Source organism: Aplidium turbinatum, chromosome 6 (assembly GCF_918807975.1).
Source record: "Aplidium turbinatum chromosome 6, kaAplTurb1.1, whole genome shotgun sequence".
NCBI classification, from domain to species: domain Eukaryota; kingdom Metazoa; phylum Chordata; class Ascidiacea; order Aplousobranchia; family Polyclinidae; genus Aplidium; species Aplidium turbinatum.
This window is the reverse complement of record NC_137477.1, coordinates 3,578,635-3,591,769: the sequence shown is the minus strand read 5'-3', so window position 1 is coordinate 3,591,769 and position 13,135 is coordinate 3,578,635. Positions and strand designations below refer to the sequence as shown.

General features: G+C 36.0%; 1 protein-coding gene across 1 annotated transcript; it reads left to right on the top strand.

The window, feature by feature from the left end:
- The first annotated feature begins 6,777 nt into the window (after positions 1-6,777).
- LOC145772202 (uncharacterized) lies at positions 6,778-12,744 on the top strand. The gene is made up of 4 exons (XM_082584050.1): positions 6,778-6,924; positions 8,997-9,179; positions 9,627-9,800; positions 11,154-12,744. Exons 1-4 carry the CDS (start codon positions 6,871-6,873, stop codon positions 11,757-11,759), a joined length of 1,017 nt encoding a protein of 338 aa, XP_082440176.1. The 5' UTR covers positions 6,778-6,870; the 3' UTR covers positions 11,760-12,744.
- The last annotated feature ends 391 nt before the right edge of the window (positions 12,745-13,135 follow it).

Below are 13,135 nucleotides of genomic sequence, written 5' to 3'. Positions count from 1 at the left end.
TTTACAGATGCAATTTTTTTATTTTCCTAAATTTGTAAAATATAAATTTTAAGAAAACAAAAACAGGTTAAAAACTTTTTGTTGTAACCACATGCCGGCCTATGCCTTTACATGAAGTTGGTAGCCTACTAACATAAATTATAAATCACTGATGGTAGCCTAGACAAATTTATCTGTTTGTCCACTTGCAATTAACTTTAGAATATCTATAGTACCATGCATCCACAGATAAAAGATTGGGCCTACTTTAGGTAATTCCTCGACCGAGACATTTGCAAAAAAGATAATTTATAGTTTCGTGATTTTATGAGTTATTAATATTTTATAACCTATTAATAGACCTTTCCCGCAGCTCTGTGCAATGAAGCGTGACGTTGAAAACAATCACGCTGGCTGCTCCATTGGCAAGCACCAAATTGCTTGTGAATACTTGATAACTTGTTAAATAGTTAGAGGAATCTTCTTAAAAACATGGAATCAACATTAAAAAACAAGGATCTGACTGTTAAATTTAATTCAAGTTACTTTTATATGAAAAACAAGCCAAGTGATACAATGATAAGCCATTTATTTAATGGGCTCTAGTAACTGCGCATAAGCTATGGCGCTTGAAGGAACTGCTGTGTTAATGTCTAAGCAAAACGCTGTTGGTCTGCAATTCTGATAGACTTGAAATTTCTTTCTGCTTTAGCTACTATGTCTTATAATAATAAGTGAGAATTACTGTCTTATTTGCTACAATAAGTAGGCTGAGTGGGTTTCAGTTTATAGCCTTTTTTGCTTCTTTACTTGTGAAAGCAATGCAGCCTATCGCTTATGGCCTACTTGCACTGAATATGAACCAACTGAAGTAGGCTAATAAGCTGGACTGCCATTCAATCAGGGCCGTAGCCTAACCTCGTCAGTTGGGGCTCCGATACAATTATGAGGCCTCCATTTGTTTCTGTGCTTATTGTAGAACATAGAAATGACATACCGGTACGGTATGTAGGCCTAAAGCTTGCAGGAGCTACAGACCATGAAACACCGGTGTCTATTGCTGTCAATTCTTGCTGCAATCAGCTGCTGCTGACAAACATTTATTGTTTCTATAAGCTTATACCTTGTTTTGGCCGCTTTTCGCTCAATTGCCCAATGGATCAACCTATTAATGAAGATGTATGGGCACACACTTCGCATTTACCCAAACTCATCTAATAAAAACTGGATTTCCGCAGAAGTTTGGGGATTACTTTAGATATGAAATCGAAGCTACGTTTTAATCTTTTTTTCCGACCACAGAAGGATTTCAATTATTTGTTTGTTTAACCTACCCAGTTTCGTATAATCACGTTTTTTTGCTCCCATTGCAACAACATGTAGAGTAGCCTACGTAGCCTTCACTGCGATCACAAATGCAACACAATAAGAAGCAACGAAGATATATATAGCCTAGTTGTCGAGTCAGCTGCTATCCTTATTTTAGCATGCCATTAAGTGTCATTGCCGAGACACAGCCGCAAACTTTGGAGCGGTGTCGAACCGACGTCCTTTGCGAACGTCGCGCAAACGTTTTCACCACTCAACCATCCAGTTGCTATATTACTATAAATTGTTTGTACTTAATTAGAGTTTTATAATGTTAAAAAGTTTACTCAAATTTTAGACAACAGTTAGTAGGCTAATAATTTAATAAAATTATATTAGCCTAACCAAAAAGTATGGTATTGGGGATTCCACTTGCGCTGTAATCCAATTTAAAATGAATGCGTGTGTGTTGCAAACTTGTGATGTGATTATTCCTATTTCAACAGAAATAATAATTGCCCAAAATACATAGCCCTATGCTGTCTCATTCTGTGTCAATATATTAATTCCATAAGAATAGAAGAAGCCGAACCAAACACAAACATTAAGTGGCTAGAAACCTGGAGTGACCAAAAGCATAGGGTAAGCTAGGACAAAAACATCAAGTAATAAACGGAAAAGCTGCACGAAAAAAAGATAAGTGTAGATTCTAAATGAAATGATAACACGTTTAAGCTACCTACTCTAGTTGTTAACTCAAATATTTTTGAAATAAAATTTATCAATGCGAGGTCCTTTCGTTCAGTGGTCCCGTGCAGTAGGCTATAGCACTGTGCCGGCTGTAGTTAGGCCCATGGGCTAAGTCCCTGTAGTAACTTCAAATTGTTTCTAAAAATAAATAACTTAATTATTATAATAATCAGTCAAAAAAGTACTTTTAGTACAAAATGTACGACTAAAATGCGCCATTGTTCGATCAAAACGTTTAAAAACTGTGCTTCACTACTGCGATTTCAGTTCAGTGGTTTGTTTTCAACGTCACGCTTCATTGGTTGGCTGCGGGAAAGGTCTATTACAAAATGCATTATTAATCATTAATTTTTTAATCTGTAAAATTTTTTGTTTGCAAAATGAAGGTTCTATCAAGTTTTGATTATGTTCTTTTATAAATCAACTTTATTCAATACAGTAGTCCACGTCTATTATGCCCACGGTTTGGTCCGTCCATAATTACTCCAATTCATTCCGGTGATAAAAAATATACTCTGCTTAATAAGTAAAAATATCATCTGGTCCCGAGGTGGGCTTCATAAGCGGGGACTACTGTAGGCCTACTGGGAAAACAAGAAAAGGACTTTGATTGATTGATTCATTGAATCTTTATCCTCGGACTGTTTGTTTGTTTTGTTTTATTAAGCTATATCTTTATCCTGCATTGCGGGAAAGCGGACTTGAGCGCTATGCATGGGTGTACGCCTTCCGACGTACACCTGACCCACGCTGCAGCCGACTGCAATGTCTGTTTCCGGTTGTCTACTCTACTTATGACTTAAATTTGGTACTACTGGGAAAGCTTCTTGCAGAGCTAACCTGGCAGTTTCGCATACTTGTAGAGGCTTTGAATCACTGACGCAGGCCCGGTCACCGAGATTGACAGAGTGAAGTTTCCGATTGTTGAAGTCTTGTTGCCGGGGAATTATTCCATCCATTAGATGCCGCTGAATGGAGAGCAGTCCTTAACGTGCGTTGCTCAAGCGCACACCCCGAGAGTCGAACCAGCGCCGCTTTTGATCTTGAAGTTTCTTCGTTCCAGAAGTGACGCGCTAACCAATTGAGCTATCGGGCGGTTAACTTAATTTTAATTTTTATCTAAATGCAAATTGCTCTTTGTGGATCCCAAACTGGTAACCTATAGGTTTAAAAGGTAAATGAAAATTCTATTGAAACTATAATCCCTCAGGAGTGCTAAGGGGATCCAAAAGTTCTGAATAACAAGCCAGGTCATTGATTTTTTGGTGTTAAATTATGAAATAAACAATGGAAACATGACCAGTAAGAAGCCAATTTTTCCATAGCAAATTGAAGTGCTGGATTATTTTGTCGTCTACAACTGTGTTGCCAGATGAGAATTTTTTTAAAAGCAGTGTTTATGCAAATACAAGTGTTTTGAACAAGTTACATTTGAAAATTTTTACCTAAACATTTCCAATCTAAGACTATAGGCTATGTTGCTTTCAGGTTATAGCTTCACCGATAGAGTATGTTTAAAGTAGTCTATTGTAGACCCACTGGTAGGCTACTGTGAGTGGAAATGGGATTACACAAACTATTTTTGACATATTTTTCTCCTAAGTGTTTTTGTGTTAAAGTGCAACTTGAAAGTTTTTTTTTATTGAGTACAGGATCAGGGGTGCATTCCTAAAATTTTTTTTGAGGGGGCTCTAACACTTAGCTGTGTTGTTATAGACAAAGTATGTATAAGTAATCGGTGTAGGTTAGCCAACAATGTTTACCTTTTTTAAAAGGAAACACTGTTCAGTATGTTTTTACTTCTGAACATCATGTCGAAAAACAACCCATGCTAAAACATAGCTTGAAGTACAGAAAAAGGTAGAAGCAACAAAATGTGAAAGCGTGGTTGAATCCGATATAAAATTATAAGTTTGAAATTTGGCTTGGTTGCTACACTGCAATCTCCTTTGCTTTTTTTTACTGAGTAGGCCTACACTTGAAACTCGATTTGCATGAGCTAATTCCAATCTCTTAACTCAATTGTAAACTTATTTGTATGAGCCAATCCTAAGCACACTTGCAAAAACATTGACTGCAATAGGAAAGTAAGGAAATGCAATTCTTGAAATGAGCGCTTGTGGTTGCAGATTTGCTATATAAGAACCAATAAGCTGCCAATGTGACAGTTACACTAAAATCTCATTTAGTTATTAACAAACAGTTTAAAAAACTCCAACTACAGCAAAAGCATATTCCAAGTTGGTGCAAACGAGATTACACAAAACAAACAGCCTGTCTGCCAGGTCTTTGGTTTTATGGGCTAAGTTTAAAGCACCACGACAGTCCTTGATTTTAGCCAGCAAACAGTTTTTGCGGAGATCTGAGTTCATTCAATGGCAGCTTAGAATGCTTAACTTGAACATCCACAGCCGACCGATGAATCTGCAACCACTTCTGAGTTGCCGCAGTGCCATTCCATAAATGAGGAGGTGGTCCATTGATGCTGATGAACAACAATGCTGAAACAAGTGATATGGTCAGCCGTGATCGTAGCTGTGTGAAGTTCATTTGTGAAAATCCACGTTCGGCTTCAGCAGAACTTATAGCAATCATGTTTAGTACTATACGTTCTTGAGCAACTTTATCGTATCTGGTATATGACAAGGATTGTCAACATACAATCGAAAATCGGAAATAGGAGTGATGACATGAAATCTTTCCTCTATTTTTCGTAATATCTGCTCCCCTTCTTGTCATGGAACTTCGACTGCAGCAGGCCATAACTCTGGTACAATAATTCCCAAGCTCTTCACAGAATTTTCATTGTTGGTGTCCACCATCCTGCTTCCAATGTTCTCAACCAAAGCTTGAATAAACTGATTACGATCAAAAGAAGGGTAGGCTAGTCTCTACGTCGAGCTTTGAACTGGTCCAATGTTGTGCCTTTAAAGGAGTAAGTTAGTTTTTTGTACTTCCGGGACTCAAGTTAACAACTTCATCAAACGAGTACTTTCCTTCTTGAATAGCTTTTTTTATTTGAAGTAGAGAATTAACAGTCCATTTGACATGACGATTAGCTACTACGAAGTTGATATTCCCAGTCTGGAGAGTTTCTGACAAAAGTGATAATTGGCGATTGCTATCAACTTATGTTCGTGTTTTTTTGCAGTTCTGTTGTGAGAAAGCTGTTAAAGTGTTACTTGTTCAGTCGAGAAGTTGTTGTTCAGCCAGAAAAGCTGAAAAATGGAAGCTTGAACGAGCCCCCCCTGAGCCCCCTCTACATCAAGCCTTTTCGTTTTTCGGGGGGCTGGGCCCCCCCGAGCCCCCCCAGGAATGCAACCCTGTACAGGATGGCAACTAATTACTAATAAGGATATATATACCAGAAACTTTTTTTGAGTCTCCATGCTTGAGAGTGAGCCAGGACTGTACCGAGAGGCCACCCACTTTTAATGTTTCACTTCTTGATTAAATTGTTGCAATGACCTCAAAAGTTAATTGGTGTTGGATCAGAAACAGTTATGGTTGTTGGGTTTTTGGCACAAAGTGGCTATTTCTCCATGCTAGTTGCCATGGTTTCAATCAAATAGCATTGTTTCATGGTAAGTGTTGCCAGTGTTAGAATTAACTTTGCGGTTAGGTAACAGTAAGGGATAGGTTTAAGATAGGAATTCGGATTTTTTACTTTGTCTAGGACTTCAGTATTTTCCAGATCACAAGTTTTTAACCACAACAGTTTGAAACATTTTTCTAACTAGGGCAGAATTCCTTATTTGGCAATAGTTGCATTGGAAAAATTTTGGCCATTTTGGTAATGGCATGTGAAGATAATTAACAAATAAATTCAACCACAAACTAACACAAGAGAATTGTTTCTTTCAGAGTTGTAAAAAAAATCAAAAAAATCAATTCTGGCTGGCACTGTAGTGTCTAATTTCTATGCTACTAAATAGTTTATGCAGCTTGTCCAATAGACTTTGCACAGGCATTTACTACTAATTTTATTGTGATCCTTTGCACAGGCATTTCCTAAAAAATATCAATGACCATGCATCGTAACGTGCATCACAGTTTATAATATATATATATATGGTAACTCCAGTAGATTTTCGCTGCGTGGTTGGTTTTTATAAAAGAAAAAGCAAGAATCCAATTATTGATGGATTTTGTAACTAAGATTTTTTGGAACTGGTATACAGGTCCCCCCCCCGGTAACTCATGACAAAGAGGAATTGACCAAAACATGTGGATTGAAGTGTGTGAAAAGTAAAGCAAAGGTAAAATAGTTTCACCCTAGGTATAATATATGTTTGGTTGAGTCCTGTCTTTGTCATGAGTTACCAAGGGGGGGGGGGGAGGGGGACTTGTATACCAGATACGATTTTTTCATTTTTATGTACTATGTCATTATTATGTTGACTAAACAGCTTAAGACACTGGAGAACGACACAATTGGAGAATGAGCTTTCAGCCAAAAGCTTCATGTTATAATATATACATATATAGGACGTACTCGTCCAATTGGGCAGCAAAGGGTTAAGAGAGCTGGGGCACTATATGTGATACAATTTAAAAAAATATTTTAATAAAATATAAATAATCATACAATTATAATAAATTTATATAAATATTTTAATAAATATTGCCAAGCTAGAATAGATGACTTTTATATTATAAATACAAGATCATACCAATGTAGGCTACCATTGTCATTTTGTGTGTATCACTAATTTTAATCGATTTTCATTCAGTGTTATAGTAAATTATTGAAAATGAATTGTCAGCTGGTAGCCTATTGAAACAACTTTCCTTTGCCATTTTGTTTCAAGGATAAAGGGGTTTTTGGAAACCATGGCAGTGCCTAGTGTAACTTTGGCTGGAAGTATTTCTTTGGAGAATACAACGGTTTGAAATTGATTTTACTTGCATTAGGCTATAATGCCAAACTTTGTAAATGCATAAAAGTATAAATAGCATACCAGTATACATAAATGTGGATCATATTTTATATAAACTGCAGTGCCTGCAAAAAGTATAGAAAGTTTTGGAAAAAAACTTAAAAAGCAGATTAATATGTTTTTTTTATATTTTTATTATCATTAAAACTTCAACAAACTTTATCCTATATCGAACACTTTCAATACACACCAAATTGTATCATATGTACTAATATTTAGTGTGATAATCTTTGTTTTTGATGACATTTTGAATAGGGCGGGGCATAGAGTCTGAGATGTTTTTGCACACATTTTCGACAATATCCATGAACCAAATCTCTGTAATAATTCGTTTTAGTTCCTCCAAATTTCTTGGTATTGATCTGGAGACTTTCTGTTTTATGAAAGTCCACAAATTCTCGATTGGATTCAGGTCAGAAGAATTTCCTGGCCATTTCAGCGCATTTACACCTTTGGTCTGAAACTACTTCATAGCCGCCTTAGCTTTATGTCATGGTACAGAGTCTTGTTGGAAAGTTATATACCGGTATCCATTATCCATGAATGTTCATAAAAGTCAAAAGATGAGCATCTAGGACACTAATGTAGCCTAGCGTATGGTGTTCATCGTTTGACCATTAGGTAAGAAATAGAGGCCCCCTCGGCCCTGACTAGAAAAGCACCCCCAAACCATGACAGACGGAGGGTGCTTGACAGTTGCTTGGATGTACCGAGGGTTCACTGGTAAAACGCTAAGAGGTCTTCGGATGTAGGGTCTATAGGAGGCAAACTGCAAAAAGGTTGACTCATCGAAAAATCCGTGTCTCTAGGAATTAAAACGAATTGTTACAGAGGTTTGGTGCATGGATATTGACGAAATTGTGTGCAAAAACATCTCAAACTTTATGCCCCGCCCTATTCAAAATGTCATCAAAAACAAAGGTTATCACACTAAATATGAGTACATATGATACAATTTGGGTGTATTGAAGGTGTTCGATATATGAGTAAGTTTGTTGAAATTTTAATAATGAAAATATGAAGAAAAAAAACGTTAATCTGATTTTTAAGTTTTTTTTCCAAAACTTTCTAAACTTTTTGCCGGCACTGTATAATATTGTGTTCTAATTTAAATATAAAAAATTCTGTAATATTTTACTAATTTAAATCAATTCATGCCTGGGTAGTTTGAGTTGTTGGTTGAATGCAGATGTTTTCGTTCGGTTATTTTGTTTTCTCACTCAGATGATTAAACTAATACAATTTAACTTGATGTAGCCTACCAGTTTTTCTAAGTTCAATCCATTTATAATCCTACTGTAGTCTCATCTTTCTACTGTTGCTTGAGCATATAATAACTTTTGCACTACATAACTTTGCACCATTGCTATACGGAACTAATTTTGCCAGTGACGCCAATTATCCCTGGTGTTACTTTTCTGGTTTGTTTTTGGGACACTTTAGTGGCTTTACGCAGCGAGAAAGTTAAAAGTGGGAAATTTTTATCATTTATAGTGATTTTGTTCACCTGATGAGGGTTACTGTAGTGGTTTTACGCATGTATGTATATTATATAATACAAAAGTGGAAAGACCACTACAGTGGCCTCTGGTTGCAAAATAGTTAATTTATTACTTGACCAATGACCATCACATTGTAATCACGCTTAAGCCTGTCTTAATAATTCACTCAGATAAGTGCTCGACTTTGTGAACAACGAAATGATGAGATCAAGCAACACAGGTTTAACTCCCAGAGAATGCGACTATGATTCAACTCTCGGGCCCTTATGCCAGTGTATCAAACTTTCTAGAATCTAGAAGTATGCGAAACTACCGGGAATAAGCATTCAGATCGCTTTTTTCGGTCTGAAACTAAAGAATTTCACAATCATTAAAATATTGTGTGCAGTTGATTTGGCAAACTATTCTCTGAGTTCATTACTCTCACTAAATAGCAGGGTGCGTTTTTTTTACATCCAGCCAAGTCAAATAATCATAATTTTTTTTGCAAATTGTATTTGCCTTGTTTTGTATTTAGGCACAGTCAAAGGCAAGGGAGCTAGAAGAGAACCTTGGAATGAAGCCAGATGCAGCTATTCCACTGTTTATAGTATGTTCTGTTGTTTACATGATGGTTTTCGCTACTGTTGTAACTTATGTAGGAATAAAAACTGACTGGAAGGAACCAATGGATTTTGGAACCCGCAGCAGAATGTTAAAAGTAAGAAAGTTATGAATTATTTTTCTAAGATAAATTTTATTTGTATAAATTCTCATTTTTTCCACATATTGTGATAGCCTAGCTATTGGCAATAAAACATCAACCATGCTTGACTTGATCACAGACTGTGTGTTTAACAGACTGCAAAGTGATAAAGTTTCTCTTCAACAGTAATTGTCGGCTGCCTAGCCGAGTGGTGAGAGCCCTGGAACGGCAATCGAAAGGGCGCCGGTTCGACACCGCTCAAGAGCATGCTGCTGTGTCTTTGGCAGGACACTTAAAGACATGCCAGAAGGTAGACATGAAGATTGGCTTCTTTGTCTTTCCGTCCACTTAATCTAAATCTTCAACCACCGGGTGTAAGCCTGGATACGGCAAACAACAATGGAATTGATTTCAAAGTTACAAACTACAATATCGACTAAATCCAGCTTTTCAAATTAACAGCTGAAACATGCTCAACTATCTCAAAAGCGAAAAGCTAATCTATCCGCGAAGGAAAAGGTAGATCATGAGCCAGAGACAAGCAGAAGGAACAAGTTAAAACGGGAATATGAACAGAAACTAGCAAAAGAAAAAGAGAAAGAAAGGAAGAATCTAGAAAAAGCACAAAGACAAGAGGTATGATTGTTGTGTAAGTTGATGTGGTATGTCTACACATTAAGAAGTCACCAGTCTACCAATCTGTTGTTTGAAAGCTGTGAATTGTGTTTCGTGAAATTATTATTAATACCTTTTTCCAGGGAAGGTAAGTTTGCATTCAAATCTAGTAGGCCTACATTAACTTAGTTGCCCGATGGCATAAGCAGAAACGGGGCACTGGCGACAGGAATTTGTTGAGCGCTCAGTGAGGTTGTTGTATTCTTTCAAATTTAAATTGATTTTGATTTGACTGAGAAGTCCATTAAAATAAATTGAAAACTCTAGTAGCAAGAAAGCAGTGAAAGACTGAAATTGCAGTATTTCATCAGTTGCTGATTGAGGAATAACCTATCATAACTTGCTGTGCGATTGAATTATGTAAATTTTATGGGTTGTTTAATGTTTAGTGATAGTAAACTTGTTAATCTGTGCGAACTGAAATTGTATATGCCAGTACTAGATTTTTAATTAAGGCCAATTGTTTTTTTAACCATAAACTGACATAGCTTAGTAACAATACGACATTTAATAATTATTAATATTATGACACAAAATGAAATAGAGGGAACGTTTTCGACCATATATAATATAGCCTAGTCCTTTTCAAGCCTTTAAAAGAAAAAATAATTATTCATTCCATAAGAAAATACCAGAAAAACACAATATAACATCAAAAATATTCTTCAGTCTAAACATTGAATAACTAAACAATATTTTTGATGTTATATACATACTGTGTTTCTCTAATATTTTTTTATGATTTTTTTTTTATGAAGGCTTTAAAAGGATTGTATGGTCGAAAAGGTTTGCTTTATTTTTTTGTTGTTATAATGTTAAATGTCGTATTATTGCTGAGCTATATCTGTTAATGGTTGAAAAAAATAACTTCATTAGTCAAGTTACATTATTTTTTATTTATGACCTTAGCTTTGTTGTGAACTACTGTAGATATTTTTAATGCCATAACGCCAATGAAAATTGATTCTGTTCTTATTTTTGAGGCAGTGATTCTCAGTTGAATTGTTTAATTGGCATATGAGTATCATGCCTAATCGCCTAAAAGTTGCATTATAGAACTATACAATCCATAGCCATGTTTTATTTAACGTAGGTTAATTAGGTTCATTACATACAAATAAGCAGAAATATACACTTACAGAAAGAAGTATTCTTCTTTTGTATCAACACAAACCTGACTGCTCCAATAAACTTAACATAAAGTACATGTAAAAACTTTTTGACTGATCGTGATAGATTTGTCATGATCAAAAAGGTTTGAAACAATCTTCATGAAGTGGTGAAAATATTTGTTACTCACACATCATTTGACAGGAGGAAAAGATTGCACAGCAGCAAGCAAAAGTCGAGGGACAATTGAGAAAGAAAGAACAAGCTTCAAGGGGGAAAAGTGGTGCAGCAACAAGTAGACCTACAAGTGGGGACAGTCAGAAAACAGTGAACGACACACCTCAAATTGCAATTAAGGGGAAAAAAGAAGAAAGTAAACCTTCTAGTGAAGCAAGTAAACCTGAAAAGAAGAGTTTGGAATCAAATGCAGAAAGCGGAAAAGGCAGACCATCAAGTGCGGAAAGCGGAAAAGAAAGAAAAGGTAGACCATCAAGTGTGGAAAGCGGAAAAGAAAGAAAAGGCAGACCATCAAGTGCCGAAAGCGGAAAAGAAAGAAAAGGCAGACCATCAAGTGCCGAAACCGGAAAGCAAAGAAAAAGCAGACCATCAAGTGCGGAAAGCGGAAAAAAATCGAAAAGCAGGCCTTCAAGTGCGGAAAGCAAAAGAAAATCAAAAAGCAGACCATCGAGTGCTGGTAGCAAAAAGGAAAATACGGAAAGCGATAAGTCGAAAAAGGATAAACCATCAAGCTCCAAAAGTTCTGGAAGCAAAAAGGACAAATCAAAAAGTTTAGAACGTAAAAAGAAATAGCTGCGCATCAAAATTGGTAATTTCTTCCGAGGTCGTATTCTGACTGTGGAGTTATGTACAAACTGGAATTCGCAGATAACTGCAGTAAAGCACGTTCTTAAACATAAAATTGTGCCAGTACTAGCAACAATTTTCATGACTTATTTATCAAAAGATAGTGGAATTCAAGCGTCACTTTGAAGTCTTAACCAATGAGAACAATTTCATGGTTACCTAATGGTAGCTTACATACTTTTTGGTATGTAAGCATAAGTGGAGGATTGGAGGTGGCATGGCCAGTGTTTTTTAATTTCTCCAGCGGTTTTCCAAAATTTGGACTTGCAACTACAGTAGAAAAGTAATGGTTGTTTCTCGCTATGTCTTAAGCAAATATGGCTATTTTTTGGTATTTAATGAAACACTTGCGGTCTCTTAAAACTACTTAGCGGTCACTCAAACCAAACCTTAAAAAAAACATGGGCATGGCCGTTTTCAATTTGATTGGTGGAATTTTTGTTATTGAAAGGTTTGAACACAGCTTGTTTTTGATACCAAACATAAACTTTCAATTGCTTGTAATTGTTAGGATTTCATATCAAGTGGGTTATTGTGGCATAGGACAAGGCTGTCTGGCATCTAATATTAAAACTTCTTGCTTTCTTCTGTGGGTTAGGATGCCACATTTTAGACGTTTCGTCAAGATCTGCCTGGCAAGACATTAAAAACAAAACTGATAGATATCGCTTTCTTGTAGAAGATTAATTTATAATCATCAAGGAATCGTTCAAAACTTCAACAATAACTTTTAATCACAAGAGTACAGCAGCCTACAGCCATTGCTTCAATAGGCCTATGCTCAAAGATTTTTGTTTATTCTGTTGTAGGTTAGGCCTGTTAGTTCATAAAGTTTATTTACATTTTGTTGTTTTATTTTTTATAAACCCTTGAAATATTTAATGCAATAAATGGAAAATACTTTTCTTCTTGTTATCAATGAAGTGTCATGATAGAAATAAATCGGTAGCACGACAATTTAAAGCTGACAATTCAAAGCCGAAAATTCAAAGCCGTTTATTCAAAGCTGATGATTCAAAGACGAAAATTCAAAGCGGTTGATTCAAAGACGACGATTCAAAGACGAAAATTCAAAGCCGTCAATTAAAAGCCGATAATTCAAAGCTGAGATTAACGACAAAAAACAAAACAGAGAAAAGCCGACAATTCAAACCTAAAATAGTTCATAAGAAAACAGTTCCAATTTAATTACATACCAAAAGCCGACAATTCTAACAGAAAATAGTTCGCAAGAAAACTACATGCCAAAGTTGTGAGCAATTCCACGCAGATACTGAGCCGTTGTTCGAGCATCATACTGTTGCACAATGCGAAGGATCCGT